The sequence below is a fragment of the Notamacropus eugenii genome, chromosome 2 (assembly GCF_028372415.1).
Source record: "Notamacropus eugenii isolate mMacEug1 chromosome 2, mMacEug1.pri_v2, whole genome shotgun sequence".
In the NCBI taxonomy this organism is placed as follows: Eukaryota; Metazoa; Chordata; class Mammalia; order Diprotodontia; family Macropodidae; genus Notamacropus; species Notamacropus eugenii.
The window spans coordinates 509,420,887-509,440,572 of NC_092873.1; the positions used below are offsets into that span (position 1 = coordinate 509,420,887).

A 19,686-nucleotide genomic window follows, 5' to 3' on the forward strand; every position below is an offset into this window, starting at 1 on the left:
GGGGCATCCCTGACAACGTCACCACCCCGCCTGAGCACAGGTCGAGAATCACAGCATCACAGTGAGCCTCTGGCTTTCCATGGCTGGCCATCCTTATGTTCTATGTGTATTTCATGTAATGGGGCCACACAGTCACGCCCTTCCTCAGAATAGACACGACTTGCATTCTGTCTTCTCTGACCTTCTCTACACACCTTATATTCCTTGGATCGGTAGCTGCCAAGATGAGTGTGATCTGAAAAAGGATGTTACACAAGAATTAAAATAAAAATACTGGATACCATAGAGAAAAGATCAGCAAACCGGCTTCAGCTGTTCTCTTTACTGTCGTATTATTAGAACATTCATTCGCTTCTAATTCAAAATTCAAAAGAGCTCTGGACTCCCCAGGATGATGAAATGGTGCAGAGGGCAAACCCTTTCCAGACAGAAATGATTTGATAACCCGCAGGTTTGAAAGCCCCATGCCTAGAACACTCTCCTCCTCCCTCTGCCATCTGGCCTCTCAGGCTTTCTTCAGCCAAAATCTTGCCTCTCTGCGGGAACTTTCCTCATCCCTCTAATTCTAGGCCTTTCCCTCTGCTCATTACCTCCAGTTTCCTCTATCTATGGCTTGTTTGTATCTGGCTGTCTGCATGTTGTCTCCCACGATAGAATGTGAACTCCTTGAGGGCTGGAACTGGTTTTTGCCTCTATTTATATCCAGAGCACTTAGCACTGTGCTGACACATAGTAGGTGCTTATCCTATTCCCACCCTCTTTTACTAGTCAGGGGACCACAGGTAAGTCACTTCTCTATATAATTCTCATCTCAAAGCAAATGAGTTGAAATATATACCCAAGCCATCCCTAGACCAGGGATGCCCTGCCCTCCCATCTCCTATCTACTGGATTTCTACTTATCCATTAACACTTACCTCCTCCAAAACTTTCTCTGACTCCCCCCTTCAGAAGGGCTAGTAACAGCTTCTCCCACAGACCTCCCACTGCACACTTATTTGTAATTTTCTAACATACTTACCAAGTGATAATATATGATAATTATCTATGTTTGGGTCTCTCTTTTACCATGCTATAAATGCTGTGAAAGTAGCTTATGGGGGGCTATCTTATCTAGACTTTGCATCTTTCCCAGCACCCAGGATCTTACAATGCACATTTTATATGTGTTTGTTATACATTGTTGAGTGAACCTTCATAGTCTTCCATTTTATGATTGTCTGGATGGCCATTCTGGAGAATGGTGCAGAGAAGATACACAGATTGGCCTACATGTCCTCTGGAATTTTCTCCAGCTCTGAGACTCAGAGAGGAAGAGGAGAAATCAGGAGAGAGGCATCTATGAGAATTATGTCCAAAGCAATTTAATGTGAGATGAGGAGATGCCCGTCACTTCTAACCCCATTCTGGAGCACCCTTGAGTTCTCCCTAAGTGGATCACCACCCCTCGGCCTTCAGGTTGGTTGTGACCACTCTGTTTTATGCAGGCCAAGGCTGTGACATTAACTAGAGAACCATTTTCTTTGGTGTGGTTAAAACACAGACAATCCAGCTTCAGTCTCAAGTCTCGTCCAGCCAACCTCTACCCAAGCCAGATCTCTCCACATAGGATTGGACACCTGTGCTTATATTCCTAGACCTTCCAGAATTCATGCCCTAGGTCCAGGGGAAACCAGTCCACTTGTCTTTGGATCTCTGGCCCTAGAGTCTGACCCACCAGACTGGTTGGGCCAGAGTGTGTATGGCCCACCCCGAACACCAGACTATGCTTCAACTTTACAGCCTGTCCAGTTAGTCACCCAGTCTTCTTCACTCTCACCTCCTCCTCAAACCCCCTTCCACTTCCCCAGAACAAAACAGCCTTCCTTGGTCATCTCTTCCCTATTTGTCTTGTCTTCCATATTTGAATGTAAGTTCCTTGAGGGTAGGTACTATCTATATTTTTAATATTTGTACTACCAGTGCTTCGCTTAGAAATGACAACATCTTAGTATTATCACAAAAATTGCTTTGACTTCTCAGACTCCCTCAAGGGTCTGCAGATCACATTTTGAGAAATATTATCCTAGGGAGTCATGTTGGGGGAAATCCAAATTTTCCTTTGAGTCTCTGTTTGCAGTTATTGGTCATTCTCTTTCTTTAGGGTCTCTGGGTTTCCCATTGTTTTTTCTACTACTCAGTGTTTCATTTACTCATCCTTCCAGTTTTAGTTCCTGACTTGGCTCAGGTTCCTGCTGCATTTTTGCTGAACTTCTTAGTGGGGGCAGTACTCAGGCCCAAGCACACCCTAGGTCACCTGGGTTCTTGCATGGTCTTTTCTTCCAGGGGCTGCCTCACTCATTCTCTGAGTCTCAAGGTGTTGGATCTTTGGGCTTCCTCTGGTATCTGCAGACAGGGTGTTAGGAGCCTCAGAGACCCTAGGCCTGTCCTGGTCTGAGGAATGAGGCCCTCACTGGTCACTGCTGGTCCTCAGATCTTCCAAGGTTCCTACCCTGGGGCTTTCTCAAGGCAGTCACCCTCTCTTGCTGCCTGGGACACAAAGTCTTGCAGGCCACATGTGTCCTCCGTCCACCTTTGGTTGTATTGGGAGGCTACCTTTCCCTGGGGCTGGCTTTGATAGAGGATTCCCTTTCCTATTGCCTGTGAGCTTCTGGCTGACTTTTTATATAGTTGTAGAATGGGAAAAAGTCACTCACTAAGCTTCCTCATTGAATTTGCTGATCATTAGTCAGTCTGCTGTAGGCTTCAGAGTTTTGCCAGAGAAGGTATAGGGGAGCTGTGTGGTCATCTGAGGAGGCCATTTGGACTGGAAGTCTAGAATTCTTAGGTTAACATTTATATTACCCACCTTCTGGGAGCTATTCCAATCAAGGGATGTCAGTTCTTGGCTATAGGAAGGTTATAACACCCCTCATTCTCCTAACGTTAGCAGCCAGCCAGTTCTACACATGGATGGTGATACTCTAAATCAGGCACTGTACCCCACTCTCTCACTTGCCAGCACTAACAAAAAGGACAGTAGCAACAGAGATCCTCCTTCCAGAGTCAGTGCCCCAGTACTCTCCTGGACAACACACTTGATGGTGGTGAGCTTTGTCTAGCTGAGTTAGGGTGATCGTCAGACATCAAACAGTCAATTGTTGGGCCCAGACTGAAAGGGTGGGGAGTCAGGGTAGGCTTCACAGAGAAGGCTAGAACTCTAGCCTGAAGGATCGGTTTGTGCATATTGTCGTTGGCACAAGTGGCAAAGGACAGAGGGAGGAAACCCCTTGACGGGAGGGGAACAAGCCAAGGAATAATAAACGTATTATCATTTTAATACATTTGAATGTGCTGTTATATAAATACAAAAACCTAATTTATGTAAACATCATCATAATTATGTAAAATGTATAAACATTAGTAATAGTACTACGACCACTATTATTATTACTAGGATTTCTAGAGCTTAAGGTTCACAAAGCGCTTTACAAACATTACCTCATTGTATTTACCCTCACGACAACCTGGGGAGGAAGATGTTATTATGTTTCCATTTTACAGGTGAGGAAACTGAAGCAGACGGCGGGTTAAAGGATTTCTCCAGGGCTTCCCTGCTCATCAGTGCCTCAAGCCCAGCAGTCTCCAGCACTGCTCATCCTAGCTGCCTCTATAGTGTGTTAAGGTTTGAATAGTATTTTCTCACAAAAACCCTGAGAGGTAAACAATACTATTATCTCCATTTTACAGAGGAGGAAACAGGCAGACAGAGGTTAAGCAGCTTGCCCTGAGTCACAAGCTTCTAAGTATCTGTGGCAGGATTTGAATTCAGGTCTGACTCCAAATCCAGGCCTTTGACTCTGAAATGCACTTGCTCCCATCAAGGCTGATGAATAAATTCGGTCTTGGCATGGAAGGGGAAGCAGGTCCACATGGACCTCCCAAGGAAGGTGAACATCATGTTCTCCCTCTCCCAGCCTGACCAAAGGGAGCTCATGGGCACCATTCACCAAGGAATGGGTTTGAATACCTGCTCTGCGTTGCAAAGCTCTTCCCAAAGTCAGACACAGAGCAGGTACCTCATGAGGAAATTCCACCTGCCCTGCATAGAAGTGACTGCAAGGAAAAGAAAGTCAGAGCCAGAGCCCCGCGCAGATCTTTCTTCATGACAACGTCTCCCTCAGTGTTTCTCCATCAGCAAAACGGGAACTATAATAATGTGACGCTCTTCCTCTAAGCAATTCTCTCTAGTGTTTTAATAGGAATGGGTGCCGTATTTTGTCAAAAGCTTTTTCAGCATCTATTGAGATAATCATGTGATTTCTGTTGATTTCGTTATTGATAATTATCATTATCAATATTGATAAATTATCAATAGTAAATTGATAATTTACTATTGAACCAATCGTGCATTCCTGGTGTAAATCCCCCATGATCATAGTATGTAATCCTTGTGATATGTTGCTATAATCACCTTGCTACTATTTCGTTCAAAATTTTTGCATTGATATTCATTAGGAAAACTGGTCTATAATTTTCTTTCTGTGTTTTAGCTCTTCCTGGTTTAGGTATCAGCACCCCATTTGTGTCATAAAAGTTTATCAATTTTTCTACATAGTTTATATAGTATTGGAATTAATTGTTCTTTAAATATTTGATAGAATTCTCTTGTCAACCCATCTGGTCCTCGGAATTTTTTCATAGGGAGTTCATTAATGGCTTGTTCAATTGCTTTTTCTAAAATGGGGCTATTTAGACATTTTATTTCCTAATATGTTAATTTAGGTAATTTATATTTTTGCAAACATTAATTGACTTCACTCAAGATTGTCAGGTTTGTTGGTATATAATTGGACCAAACATTTCCTGTTTTAATTTCTTCTTCACTGGTGGTGATTTTACCCTTTTCAGTTTTGGTACTGGATATTTGGTTTACTTCTTTCTTTTTTTAAATCAAATTAACCAATAGCTTATCTATCTTACTGGGTTTTTTTTTCATAAAACCAGCCCCTTGTTTTATTTATTAGTTCAATAGCTTTTTGTTTGTTTTTTTACTTTCAATTTTATTAATCTTACCTTTGGTTTGCAGGATTTCCCATTTGGTGCTCAACTGGGGATTTTTAATCTGTTCTTTTCCCAGTTTTTTCGTAGCATGCCTAATTCATTGATCTGCTTTTTCTCTATTTTGTTGATGTAAGAATTTAGAGAAATAAAATTTCCCCTAAGTACTAATTTGGCTACAAAGCACAAGTTTTCAGATGTTGTCTCATTGTTGTCATTCTCTTTAATGAAATGATTGTTTCTATGATTTGTTCTTTGACTCACTTATTCTTTAGGATTTAGATTATTTAGTTTTCAATTAATTTTTAATCCATCTTCTCACTGTCCTTTGTTGAATGTAATTTTTATTGCATTATGATCTGAATTTGTTTTTGAGGTTTCTATGACCTAATAGATGGTTTTGAATAGCTGCCATGTGCTGCTGACAAAAAGGTATATTCCTTTCTGTTGCTATTCATTTTTCTCCAAAGGTCTGTAAATATCTACCTTTTCTAATATTCTATTTACCTCCTTAGTTTCTTTCTTGTTTCTTTTTTGGTTGGATTTATCAAGTTCTGAAAGGGGACAACTGAGGTCCCCCACTAGTATAGTTTTGCTGTCTATTTCTTCCTGTAATTCACTTAACTTCTCTTTTAAGAATTTAGATGCTATACCACTTGGTGTATATATGTTAGTATAGATATTACTTCATTGTCTGTGGTGCCTTTTAGCAAGCTGTAGTTTCATTCCTTATTTCTTTTAATTAGGTCTATTTTTGCTTTTTCTTTGTATAAGATCAGGATTGCTATCCCTGCTTTTGTTTTTACTTCAGTTGAAGCATAATAGATTCTGTACTTTACTCTCTGTATGTCTCTCTGCTTCAAGTGTGTTTCTTATAAACAACATATTGTAGGATTCTGGTGTTTGATCCATTCTGCTATTTGCTTCCATTTTATGGGAGAGTTCATCTTACTCACATTCACAGTTATGGTTACTAACTGTGTATTTCCCTCCATTCTATTTTTCCTCCTGTTTGCCCTCTCTCTCTTTTCACCCTTTCCCTCCTCAACAGTGTTTTGCTTCTGTCTACAGCCTCCCCCGGTCTGCCCTCTTTTCTGTCAAATCCCCCCTGCATCTTTTACTTATTCTCCTTCTCTCCTTCTTTTCTGTCAGGTAAGACAGATTCTATATTCAACTGACTGTGTGTGTTAATTCCCTCTATGAGCCAATACTGATGAGTGTGAGGTTCAAGTGATGCCCATCACCCATCCTTCCATTTGTCCCTCCACTGTAAAAAGTTTTTCAATGCCTCTTCATCTGAAATAGTTTTCCCCATTCTAACTCTCCTTCCTTCTGTACCCGGTGTACCCTTCTCGTCTCTTATTTTTTTACATCATTCTCTCAAATTCACCTGTACTCTCTTGTCTATGTACCTTCCTTCTAGCTATACTATCTATGCTATTAGTGTATAAATTTTAAGAAGTACAAGTCTCATCTTCCCATGCAAGGATGTAAACAGTTCAGCTCCAGTGAATCCCTTATGTTTTCCTTCCCCTTTTAACTTTTTAGGCTTCTTTTGGGTCTTGATATTGGAGATCAAATTTTTGGCTCAATTCTGGTCTTCTCTTTATGAAAGATGAAATCCTTCTATTTCATTGAATGACCATTTGTTCCTTTGAAGTACTGTGCTTAATTTCTCCAGGCAGGTGATTCTTGGTTGCAGTCCTAGCTCCTTTGCCTTCTAGAAATATCATGTTCCATGACCTCTGATCCTTTAATACTGCAGTTACTAAGTCCTGTGTAATTCTGATTGTGGATCCCCAATATTTGAATTGTTTCTTTCTGACCACTTGCAGTATTTTTTCTTGACCTGATAGTTCTAAAATTTGGCTATAAAGTTCCTTGGAGTTTTTATTTTGGGATTTCTTTCCTGAGGTGATCAGTGGATTCTTTCAATGTTTATTTTGCCCTCTGGTTCCAGGATATCAGGACAGTTTTCCTTGATAATTTCTTGAAAGATGCTGTCCACAGCCTCGTTTTGATTATGGTTTTCTGGTAGTCCAATGCTTCTGACATTGTCTCTCCTGAATTTATTTTCCAGGTCAGTTGTTTTTCCAATGAGGTATTTTATATTTTCTTCAATTTTTTATTCCTTTGAATTTGATTCTTGATGTCACACAGAGTCATTAGCTTCCACTTGCCCAGTTCTAACTTTTAAGGAGTTGTTTTACTCAATTAATTTTTGTATTTCCTTTTCTATTTGGCCAATTGTATTTTTAAGGAGTCCTTTTCTTCAATGGATTTTTATATTTCCTTTTCCATTTGGCCAATTAAGCAGTTGTTTTCTTTTTCCAAACTATCAACTCTTTTCCCATAATTCACTTGCATCATTCTTATTTTTTTCCCATTTTTCTTTTACCACTAATATCATTTTATATCTTCCTTTTGAGCTCTTTCATGAGTTCTTTCTGGGCTTGAGACCACTTCTTTTTGCTGGGGGCTTTGTCCACAGATGTTTTGACATTGTTGTCCTCCTAAGTTTGTTTCTTAATCTTCTCTGTCACCATAACTTTCTATGGTCAAATTCTTTTTTGTTGTTCTTTTTTGGTCTTCATCCTTTCTTTTAAATTTGAGCTCTGCTCCCAGAATGGAAAGGGCACTGTCTCAGGCTTCTTGTGCCAGGGGCTGAAGGCCTTGGCTGTTTACCTAGTATTGCACTGATATTGCTCTGGGTCCATAGGAGACCCTTTCTGGTGCTGTGCTAAGGCAGTGGGGTAGAAGGTGGCTGGCACTGATGGAGGCTAGAGGAGTGTCCTAGTACTGGTGTCTGACGTGGGCTGGGGATGGTGGGGTGTTTTATCATTTCCTGGGGCTATGCTGATGCATGTAGTGGTTCTCAGAGCTGGTGTCTGCCCATTCCCCTGGCTATCCTGAGGCATCTGGGAGTCCTGGTGTTGGTGCCTGTCCGCTCTACCACACAGGGGCTGAGGATCTCCCACTGGTTTGCTGAGGTGGGGCTTGCTACTGGCTTGCTGTGATGCCTCCTGTCCTGGACTGTGTTCTCCTTTCACTGCTATGAGACAAACTTTTCCTGCCAATCTTCCAAGTTTCTGGGGCTAAAAGATTGTTTCACTCCATCTTTTTTGCTGGTTCTACTATTCCAGGATTTTTAGGGCACTATTTTATGAGTGTTTGGAAGTGAATATGGGAGAGTTTTACTGCTTACTCCTCCATCTTGACTCCCAGAAGTCCTCCAGTTTTCTTTTAGAAGATGTTACTTAGTGCTATGTTTACTGACTCCCCAAAGAAGGCATTTGTGATATTTAGAAATTATGTTTTGTTAACAAAAGTTTAGCCTTTCTCCTTCCTTTCTCCTGAGCTGTATTTTCCAACCTAATTTTTTTGCCTCCTCACCTATTCCCACCTCTTCATTGAAATCAGTGAGTATCAAAATATGTCTGCTCGATTTGGAAAACTTCACTGAGTTCTTCATAAAGTGTCTCTATCTCTTCATTCTCTGCAACAGAATGGTAACTAGACGGCAATTGTTTTCCTGGTGGTCTTGCAAAAGCAAGTCATGAACAGTGAAATACAAACTGATCAAATTTCTCATGAAGTGCTACTTTGGCAGTATTGCTCTGTCCTTCATGCTCCTTCACCTCACAAAGTCAATCAATAGTCCAGGCTCATCAATTCTTTCTCTGCCACATTTCTCCTATCCAGCAGGCATCTAGCCTCTGCCTAAAGACCCCCACAAGCTTGAGGAAGCTTATTTCCCTTTGGAAGAACTCTTGTGGCTTCTCTGCAACCTGAACCCATTCTTCCTGACTCTGCCCAGCCCCTCAAACTCTCATGTCCCTTTTCTACCCTCAATTCTTCTCCTTCTACAGTCGAAAGATGCCCAGCTCCTTCACACTATCCTAATGTGCCATGGACATGAGGCCCTTCACTGGAGACTATCATGGAGAAAAACCATTTCACTCTGTCGGTTTCATTGCTGTCTTTATCCTCAGGCCCAGCAGGGTGCCCAATCAGGACAGGTGGATTGTTGACATCTACAAAAGCATGACAAGACCAATTTCACCAACTCCTTTTGTTACTTCTCCAAAGAGAAGCTGGAGCCTGACTTGGATGTCATGGCCACTTTCTTTTGGCTTTAGTGGTCTTGGTAGAGATAAGGGTTCTTTTCCTCTAACAGTTCTGGAAAGTTCACATGCATAGAAACCATAACATGCCCAAGTATTTATTAACTTTGCACTCTTTTCAAGCACTCTACTCCTGTCATCACTGGAGAAATGTAGTTAAGACAAAGGAACTTTTTGTAAGTCCACAAACACTTATTAAGCACCTACTACGTGTCAGGCACTGTGTTAAGTACTGAAAAAATAATAAAGGCAAATGTCACCTCCTGCCCTCAAGGACCTCCCAGTCTAGTGGTGGACAAAACACAAACATCTCAGTACAAACAGCTACAGATAGGATAAACTGAAGAAAACAACTGCAGAAAGCACTACCATTAATGGAGGTCTGGAATGACTTTACTTGAAGGAAGCTGGGGAAGTTTGGAGGCAGAGATCATTCCACGGACAGTCAGTGAAAATGTCTAGTGTTGGGAGATGGAGTGTCTTATTTAAGGAAAAGTAAGAAAGTCAATGACCCTAGAGCAAAGAAGATGTGTCTTGGAGTAAGGTAGAAGAAAACAGGAAAGGTCAAAGGGACCCAGGTCATGAAGGTCTTTCAACACCAAAAGCATTGCAATCCAGGTTAACTAAGCATCCCATGAAATTAATTTTCCTGTTGCTCTGGACACAAAGCAGAACTATTCCATAAACACATGTTTTTACATTCCTCCCCAGAACAAGAACTATCCTTCCATTACCCTGAGTTCCCTTCTGCTTTCTCCCTTCATTGATAGTGTAAAGGTTAAGACTAGTATGAGTCAGTTCCTCCAGGAGTATGGCTACCCATTGGTCCCTGGACAAGACCTCAGTTAATGCCGATCAATGGTCTAAGCACTGTATCATCATTTCTTCCACTTCAACAAATGTGAAAGAGGACTTTGGGCCATTTGTCACTTATATTTCTCTTATGTGATTATGTGATTGTAAGGAAAAGAGACAGACAAGATGTGAGAGTGACAAAGGCAATGTATGGTGCAGAGTGCTGGACTGATCATAGACTTATTTTTTCCAAGCTAAATATTCGCATTCATCAAAAGTGCCAATCCCAAGGCAAAATGACTACCAGAAGAATTAATGTCAACAAATTAGAGCTCTTCTCTGAGCATGAACAGTTTGCTGCTGACTTGGAGGGAAAGTTGAGCCAACACACAGTTGGCAATAGTGGAACAGAAAAGGAGTGGACAGCTCTCAGAGGTTTGGTGTACAGCACTGCATTTGCTCATCTGGGTCAGAACACTTACAAACACCAAGACTGGTTTGATGAAAAAGATGGGGAAATTCAGAAGCTGCTAAACGAAAAACGTGAACTCCACAGGATTTAGCAGCAGGATAGTTCATCCACCTCTAAGAAGGCAGCATTTAATTCCATCCAAAGCAAAGTACAAGCAAAGCTTAGAGAGATGCAAGATTCCTGGCTCAGTAAGAAGGCAGATGAAATTCAGTTTTATGCTGATAGTAACAATCCAAAGCACTTTTATGATTCCCTGAAAGCTATTTATGGATCAAAAATCTATGGTGCATCACAACTACTCAGTGCTGATGGAGCCACATTGATTAGTGACAAAGACATGATCCTAGAGAGATGGGCTGAACACTTCCACAGTGTTCTCAATAGACCATCATCAATCAATGTTGAGGCCATTGATCGTTTACCTCAGGTTGAAGTCAATTCCTCCTTAGCTGAACTTCCAACTGAAGAAGAGGCTTTGAGGGCCATTAGGCTCCTTTCATGTGACAAAGCACCTGGTGCTAATTCTATTCCAGCTGAGATTTACAAGGTAGGGGGACCAATGCTCATACAAAAGCTGACTGAAATTTTCCAGGTTATATGGCAAGAGGAGGTTATCCCCCAGGAATTCAAGGATGCCTCCATTGTCCATCTCTATAAGGGTAAAGGGAATAGACTGTCCTGAGACAATCACAGGGGGATCTCTCTCTTAGTCATTGCTGGCAAAATTCTTGCTAGAGTCTTCATTAATAGGCTGATCCTTTACCTGGAAGATGGGCATATACCTGAGAGCCAGTGTGGCTTCAGAAAGGGCTGAGGAACAATTGATATGGTTCTTGCTGCCCGACAACTCTAGGAGAAATGCCAGGAGCAGAACAGAGGTCTGTATACGTTTGCAGATCTGACCAAGGCCTTTGACACTGTTAGTCATGAGGGCTTATAGAAAATTATGTCAAAATTTGGTTGCCTGGAGAAGTTCATCAATATTGTATGTGAATTTCATGATGGCATGTTTGTCTGGGTTCTGTATAATGGACAAAGCTCTTGTGCCTTCCCAGTCACTAATGGAGTGAAACAGGGCTGTGTGCTTGCTCCCGTGCTTTTTAGCATGATGTTTTCTGCCATGTTGACAAACACTTTCAATGAGGATGAACATGGCATCAAGGTCAACTACTACACTGATGGTAAGTTCTTCAGTTTGAAAAGGTTACAAGCCAAGACCAAAGTGGAGGGAGTGTTGGTGCATGATTTTCTGTTTGCAGATGATTGTGCACTCAATGCAGCCTCTGAAGCTGAGATGCAACAAAGTATGGATCAATTTTCTGCTGCCTGTGCTAATTTTGCCCTGATAATTAACACCAAAATAGCACAGGTGCTCTATCAGCCACGATCACACCATCCATATGTGGAACCATCAGTTACAACAAATGGAGAAGTGTTGGATGCTGTGGATAAGTTCACTTACCTTGGTAGTGTACTTTCCAGGGATGTACACATTGACAATGAGGTTGATGCATGCATTGCCAGAGCTAGCTCAGGGTTTGGGAGGCTCCAAAGAAACATTTGGGAGAGAAGAGGTATTAGACTGACTCACAAACTGAAGGTCTACAGAGCCATTGTGCTGACCTCACTGTTGTATGCCTGTGAAACATGGACATGCCTGACAGCGCCATGCCAGGAAACTGAACTGTTTCCATTTGAACTGTCAGGGAGATTCTGAGGATCACCTGGCAGGATAAGGTACCAGACACTGAAGTCCTTGCTCGAGCTGAACTGCCAAATATTCAAACCATGCTTCAGAGAGCACAACACCGATGGGCTGGCTATGTTGTTTGAATGCAAAATGTACGCTTGCCAAAAAGACTATTTTATGGAGAACTTGCACGGGGCAGGAGATCACATGGTGGCCAGAAGAAACAATACAAACACACTCTCAAGGTCTTTCTCAGGAACTTTGGATTTGACTGTGCAACATGGGAGACACTGGCACAGGACTGCTCAGCATGGTGTGCGCACATCAGAAAGGGTGCTGTGCTCTTTGAGCAAAGCAGAATTGAGGCAGCACAAAGTAAACACAGGATGTGCAAATTTGGGATATTCACCCCAAATATTCACATAGACTATCTGTGCACAACCTGTGGTAGAGCATTCTGAGCTCATATTCGTCTGATCAGCCACACTGGTCCTCTTTGAAGAAGAAGGTCAACAACCAACCATATTTCTCTTTGACTCAGAAGGTGGTAATGAGTCTCTCTGAACCCAGCTAGACTGTTCCTAAGGAAGCAGACACAATCTGTGGCTGAGATCCAATTCAGAGCTTTCCTAGGACCTGTCCATGCTTCCAGTTGGCATAGTCGATGAGACATAAAGTCCCCAGTGCATTCACTAAAGACAACAATTGCAATTCTGATGAAATTTATGCATTAATTGATCAGAAATAATTCACCCTCCACCAATTCTCCAACCTCCTTCAGTGTTGTAGGGTAATATATGTGAACCCTCACTTCTTGACACATAGCAATGGATCCTCAGTTCTGACAGGTCCCATCTATAAGGAAAGGCTTAGAAATACAGTGAATTTCTCTTGCTGTTGTCATCCTGGGGCCAACTGAAGTAAAGGGTGGGAGAGATGGAAGTTCTTTGACCACAGTCCCTAACAGGCATCAATGAAGGGGTGAGACAAGGGCATGTGTCACTGAGGACATACTGAAGGTGGAGTGTCTGACAGAGGCCAGTAACTAGGTATGAGTTCAGTGCTTGCCATTGGCTCTCTGCTGTGTGTGTTTATCCTTCATTACCAAAGAAGACCATGCCATCAGAGAAATAATGACATGACTTGCACTGATCTTTGTTTTGAGTGAGGGAGGGCAGATCACCAGCCTCACTTCTCCTCCAGAATCATCTGAATCCAGTAACCAGATATTCATCAGGATGATTAGAGACGACCTAGGATGAGTCAAGTGGGGTTAAGTGACTTGCCCAAAGTCACACATCTAGGTCTCTCTGCTGACTGCCAACAGGAATAGATAAGATATCTATGGATTATTTATGCCATTTGTAAAAGGAGGCAGTTAGCTCAACTCTCCCCTCCACCTCTGAATGCTATGACTGTAGGCCCTTTGTTCCACAAGGATATGCAAACTTGTAGGACCTTCTTCACAAGCTAGTGGTGAGGAGAGCGCTTTCTTAACTACAGAAGGGGGTGGTGGTAGAAGGTATTATTATCATATACACAAAGAAGATGGTTAAGAAGATACCCATTGGCTTTTGACCTCAGCTCTTTGTTCATCCCACTAGGTTGACCCACATAGTAAATGCACTGGAAACATTAGCGAATGTGGCACAGAAACACTGGTCCTCCAGGGCTAGGGAGCAGAAGGGTAAGGAACCAGACCGTCAACAGGAAGGACCTATTCTTCCTCATGATACAGTGTGGTATAGTTGGACTTTAGGAAGACACAGGTTTGATACCAAACTTTCATGTAGCAGGCACTTGAACACTTGTTGGCCTGGCCTGGCTGAATTCCCAGTTATATGATCCTAGTCTGGATAAGCACAGACCCTTCCCCAACCCCCAACCCCAAAAGAAAGGTCATGCATACACGTGCACACAAACCCCAGCTCACCGTTGTGCAACTTGCACCATCCTTCTCTTGAAGGTTCTCTGCCATTAGGTCCAAGAAGAATTTCAGGATTGGGACTTGGTGGGTCAGCCTAGAGAGAGCAGAATTCAGAAGTTAGAATGGCATGAAAAACAGTGGAAAAGAAGCCATCAAAGCTGTCTGGCACCGGTCAAAGACAGACAGGAACATTAACAGAGCAGGCCAGGCAAAGAGGAGTCAGAAGCACAGACAGAGCAGCAGAAAACATGAATTTCATAACAAAGAGTTCCCTGAATGCTGGGGAAAAAACACTGGGAAGAAGTCAGGCAGAAACTAGGCTGAGACCAACACCAGAGGTCATATTCCACAACAAACAGAAATGGACATGTGATCTTAATCTTAAAGATAATACCACAAATATTAAAAGAGCAGCAAATCATGTGACTGACGCAGGTATGAGTAGCAGACGGATTCTTTACAAAACAAGGGATATAGACAATTACAAGTGAAAATATGTAACGGTGATTACATACAACTGAAAAGATTCTATACAAATAAAATCAATGCAGCTACAATAAAAAGGGAAGCAGTTAAACACAGGAAGGGGGGAATCTTTTTTCTTTTTTTTTTTACTAAATTTCTCAGATAAGGGTTGGTATCCAAAATAAATAGACAACTAATTTATATACACACAAATGACAAAAATCATTCTCCAAAAGATAAATGGTCAAAGGCTAACTATTAACAACCATATGAAAGAATGTCACTCATTATAAGAGAAATGCTCCTAAGAACAGGTAGAGAAAACATTCCCACCTGACTCCTCTGATGAACTGAGAGTTCCATGGGCATGGAACACTGCATATATTTCTGGACTTTTCCCATGTACTTATTTGTTTTGCTGATTTTTTTCCTTTAAAATATTAAATTCATTATATGAGATGGCTCTCTGGGAGGAGGCAGGAGAGGTACTGGGACGAATTCTGGTGGTGATATAAATAACAATAGCTACTAATAAAAGAGGTTCTTCAAACCACCTAGGGTGCCTCTTGGAGTCCCAGTGGACCAGGGTCTTCTGGGTTGGTCCCTGCCAGCAGAATGGCCCAAGGCTGTTGTGACTGCAGTGGATCTGGTTCCATGCATATCCCCTGTTCAAAGCTGTCCCCGATTTCTGACCAGGACTCACCTCTAGTTCTTTTTGCCTATCTTGTTTAAAGAAAATAAAGCTCCCCAAATGATAAATGGTCAAAGGATATGAACAGGCAGTTTTCAGAGGAAGAAATTAAAGATATTTATAGGCATATGAAAAAATGCTCTAAATCAGTATTGATTAGAGAAATGAAAATCAAAACAACTCTTTAACACCCCATCGCACCTGTCAGGTGGGCTAACATGACAAAACAGGAAAATTATAAATACTAGAGAAGATGTAGCAAAATTGGAACACTAATGCATTGTTGGTGGAGTTGTGAACTGATCCAACCATTCTGGAGAGCAATTTGGAACTATGTTCAAAGGGCTATAAAAACATGCATACCCCTTGACCTTGCAATACCACTTCTAGGGCTGTATCCCAAAGAGATCATAAAAATGGGAAAAGGACCCATACGTACAGTTTATAGCAGCTCTTTTTGTAGTGGCAAAGAACTGCAAATTGAGGGGCTGCCCATCAATTGAGGAATGGCTGACCAAGTTGTGGTATATGAATGTAATGTTACGCTACTGTGTTATTAGGAATGACGAGCAAGCAGACTTCAGAAAAACCTGGAAAGTTCATATAAATGAACTGATGCTGAGTGAGGTGAGCAGAACCAGGAGAACACTGTACACAGTGACAGCAACATTGTTGGATGACTGACTTGGACAGACTTAGCTTCCTCAGCAATGTAAGGCTCTAAGACAACTCCAAAAGGCTCATGATGGAAAATGCCATCTACGTCCAGAGGAAGGATTTGAGTCCAAATGCAGGTCGAAGCAGACAATTTGCTCTTTTGGGTTTTATTTCTTCTTTCTTGTGGTTCGCTCCACTGGTTAAAATTCTTCTTTGCAACATGACTAATGTGAAAATATGTTTAATGTGAATGTAAATGTAGAGACTATCAGACTGCGCGCTGTCTTGGGAAGGGGGGTGGAGAAAATCTGGAACTCAAAAGCTTGTGGAACTGAATGCTATAAACTAAAAATAAATAAATTTAAAAAAAAGAAAGAAAGAAAGCATGGCAATGAAAATCCAAGCTGGCTGCAGTGTAAATCAGTGTCTGCTAGAAGGAATCACAGGGTTGAAAGAACAGAAGGCAATGGAGGCCCAGGCACAAAATTATGAGGATGGTCAAGGTTGGGGGTAATTGGGACTTTGTGAGAAGCTCAGGAATTGTAGCTGGTCACCTGGGGCTCTTCTCCTCAGCTCACCAGACTCATCTCCGACTAGAGGAATCCCTGCCCTTCACTGATTGAGCCATCTCATCGTGAAGGACACACAACTCCTAACTTCCATTCCTACCACACATGAAGGTGAGCAATACCTGTTTTTCACAGCCCCAAGGGATGCAGAGGGTTCAAGAATTATAGCCCCATTTGACAGATCAGAGACGCATCTCTGCTAATAACCCAGCTGGAAGATATTGGAGCCAGGATGCCAGCCCAGGTCTCCTTACCCCAGGCCTGGTACCTTGTCCACTAAAATATGCTGCCTGGAAACTGAAGGCAAAAGCCTTTCTCCCTAGCAGGCTCTGAGGGGGTCTAAAGACCAATAATTCTGGGGTCAGAGGGTCAGATTTTGAACCCCATCTCTGACCTTGACTACTTGTGAGACCCTGGGATAGTCAACTAGCTTCTTTGGACCTCAGTTTCTTTCTCTGTAAAATGAAGGGAATAGATTCTGAGGGTTCTTCTAGCTCTAGATCTAGGATCCTATCAAAAGCATATTTGTTGAACTGAATAGAAATGAGACAAAAGATAATATTCAACCAAACTCTAATGAAGGAATTGAATTCAAGGTAGAGGAAGAGTGTGATTACAGTTTTTAAAAAATACAGGACGATGGTCTTAAAATCAGGAGCTTGAGTCCCACCCCCAAAGCTGTCAGTGACTAACTGTGGGTGACTGGATCAGATTTCATCTCTCCAGACTTCATTATTCTCTTCTGTGCCATGGGGATCCTCCTCCACATCCTACCCATGGCAGAGTGGGCAGTGTGGAACTTGGAGAGTCTACCTTGGACGCTTGAAAGCTCAAGGGAACCTCTACACATCAATCTTCTGAGCCTCAGTTTGCTCATCTGTAAAGTTGGACTCACAATATCCATCAGACCTACCTCACAGGGTTAAAGTGAGACTTCAAGGAGATTAGAGCATCCAAGACGTCACCCAGCATAAGCTCTGCATTTTACAGAGTGTATTTAAAGCACTTTGCAAACTTGAAAGTGATGAATGTCAATTCTCATCACCCCCAATGCTGAGTGGCCATCAGGAAAGCCTTCAGGGTACCTCCAGACACTAGGGAAATGTGAGTTATTACTATTATAATAAAGATGTGGAGGAAAGCCCTCTAAACTCAATATAAAAGAATACCTTCAGAGGACTAGTAAAGGCTCGAATGTGATAACATATCTAAATGTGGTCAACTGTGAACTGCGATATAAGGTGAGATTCTTAGATGAGTATTTGTTACATGAATTGGGCATGATTATATTATTGTCCAAGAGAGCTAGAAAGAAAAATGGGTTGGGTAAAAATAATTTTTAAAACTGCCTCTATATTAAAATCATTTCACGTCAAGCAGCAAAGTGAAAAATTAGAGAATATTAAAGCAAAGGCACTTTAAAAACCGTATTTCCCTGAACAATTTTTAGGTGGCTAACACTTAACCAAAAATAATTCTGATTATTATCTTCCCCCACTCAGACATTTTAACTAAATGTGCTTCTATTCCTTCCAATTAAAAGTTAGATCTGAATGTGATCTCTATTTGCACTTTTATGCCAGACACAAAATGCCCAACTGTGGACAGCCATTAAAGCTAAAGACATTTTAAAAGTGTCTGCCAGTCAGGGAGGCTGCCAAATACCACCATGGACATTTTACAGAGATAGGGTCAGCGCAGCAGAGGAGGCTAGAATCACTCATTAGCATTTTAAATGAGGAAGATTATGCTTTAAAAGCTCTTGCCCAGATCAGGACAAGGCAAAGGGAGGATGGACAGCTGAGACAAGGACAGGAAGATGAGAACAGTCACTGGCTACTGGAACCAGCCAAGCGATGGCTGTTTAAGAGGTAGAGAGTAAGAGGGCACTGGGGAAGGAGTTCTGGGTTTTGACAGCACCAGTACCAGGTGAAGAGTGATCTGCCTACATGAAGATGAGGAAAAGATGAGTTGCAAATGGCTAACTGCCATCCAAGGCTTCATCAATCCCCAAGAAGGCAGGCACCTTTGAACTTCACCAGGAAAAACCCTGCTGCTCCTCAACAAGGCCAGGATCTGGGTCTGCAATAAAGATCATTTCAATGAATGCTTCTTTCACGTAAAAAGGACTTAAATTTGAGTTCAGAAAACCATGAAGCTGGTCAGATTCTCCTATTTCTTGTATATGCTGTAGGTCATGTTTGCAACCACGAAGTGATAGAAAGAGCCTTGGATTTGCAGTCAGAAAACCCAGGCATAATGCCTAATTCTACCAAGTCAAGAAGCATTTATTAAGCACTGACCATATGCCAGGTACTGTGCTAAGTGCCAGGGACACAACTGGAAGACGAAAAAAAAGTTCCCTGCTCTCCAACAACTCATGATGTCATGGGGGAGACAACAAGAAAACAACTGCATATACTATCTATCTCTGTCTATCCATCCATCTATCGTCTAGCTAGCTGTCTGGCTATCTAGCCTGTCTATCATCTCTGCATGTATGTATCTATCTATCCATCTAAATTAAACTGAAGATAATCTCCAAGGGAAAGTCCTATGATTAAGGTGGAAGGGGGAGGCAGAACTCTAGCTGAGACTTGAAGAAGTCAAGGAAGTCAGGTGGCAGAGATGGGCAAAGAGAGAATCACAGATACAGGGGCAGTCAGTGAAAATGCCCAGAATCAGGAGTGTCTTGTTTGAGGAAAAGCCGGGAGGTGTCACTGGATCCCAGAATAGTAGGGGGTGGGGGAAGGAATAATGTAGAAGACTGGAAAGTTAGGGATAGTGGGTTATAAAGGGATTTTAACAACAGTGGATTTTTGTATTTGATTCTAGCAGTGACATGAGGCAACTGGAGTTGAATGAATGGGGAGGGGGGCCTGGCCAGATTTGCACTTGAGGAAAATCAATTTGACAGCTAAATGGAGGCTAGCCTGGGGTAGAGGGATTTGGGGCAGGGCAGAAAGACCCCAGCAAGTAACAGCAATGATCCACACATGAGGTGTTGAGGACCTGCACCTGGGGGGTGGTAACGTCAGAGGAAAGAAGCAGACACATATGAGAGACAATGAGAAGGTAAAATAGGTCTTGGAAGGGACTGGATCTAGGAATGGGAAAGAGGATGAAGGGTGAAGGATGACCCCCAGGCTTGGAACTCAGTGACTGGAGGAATGGCAGTGCCCTCAACAGTAACAGGGAAGTTTCACAGAGGGGTGAGTTTGGGGGAAACGCTAATGAGTGCCACTTTGGATATGCT

General features: G+C 42.1%; 1 protein-coding gene across 4 annotated transcripts in view; it reads right to left on the reverse strand.

The window, feature by feature from the left end:
• SPATA6 (spermatogenesis associated 6) overlaps positions 1–19,686 on the reverse strand; it is a 134,088-nt gene that overhangs the window by 48,714 nt on the left and 65,688 nt on the right. For all 4 annotated transcript variants that reach the window (XM_072649370.1, XM_072649369.1, XM_072649368.1 and 1 more), the window contains 2 exons: positions 14,055–14,142; positions 195–235 (listed from right to left, as the gene is read on the reverse strand). In XM_072649370.1, coding sequence (XP_072505471.1) covers positions 195–235; positions 14,055–14,142 — 129 coding nt within the window. The remainder of the gene's footprint in view (positions 1–194; positions 236–14,054; positions 14,143–19,686) is intronic.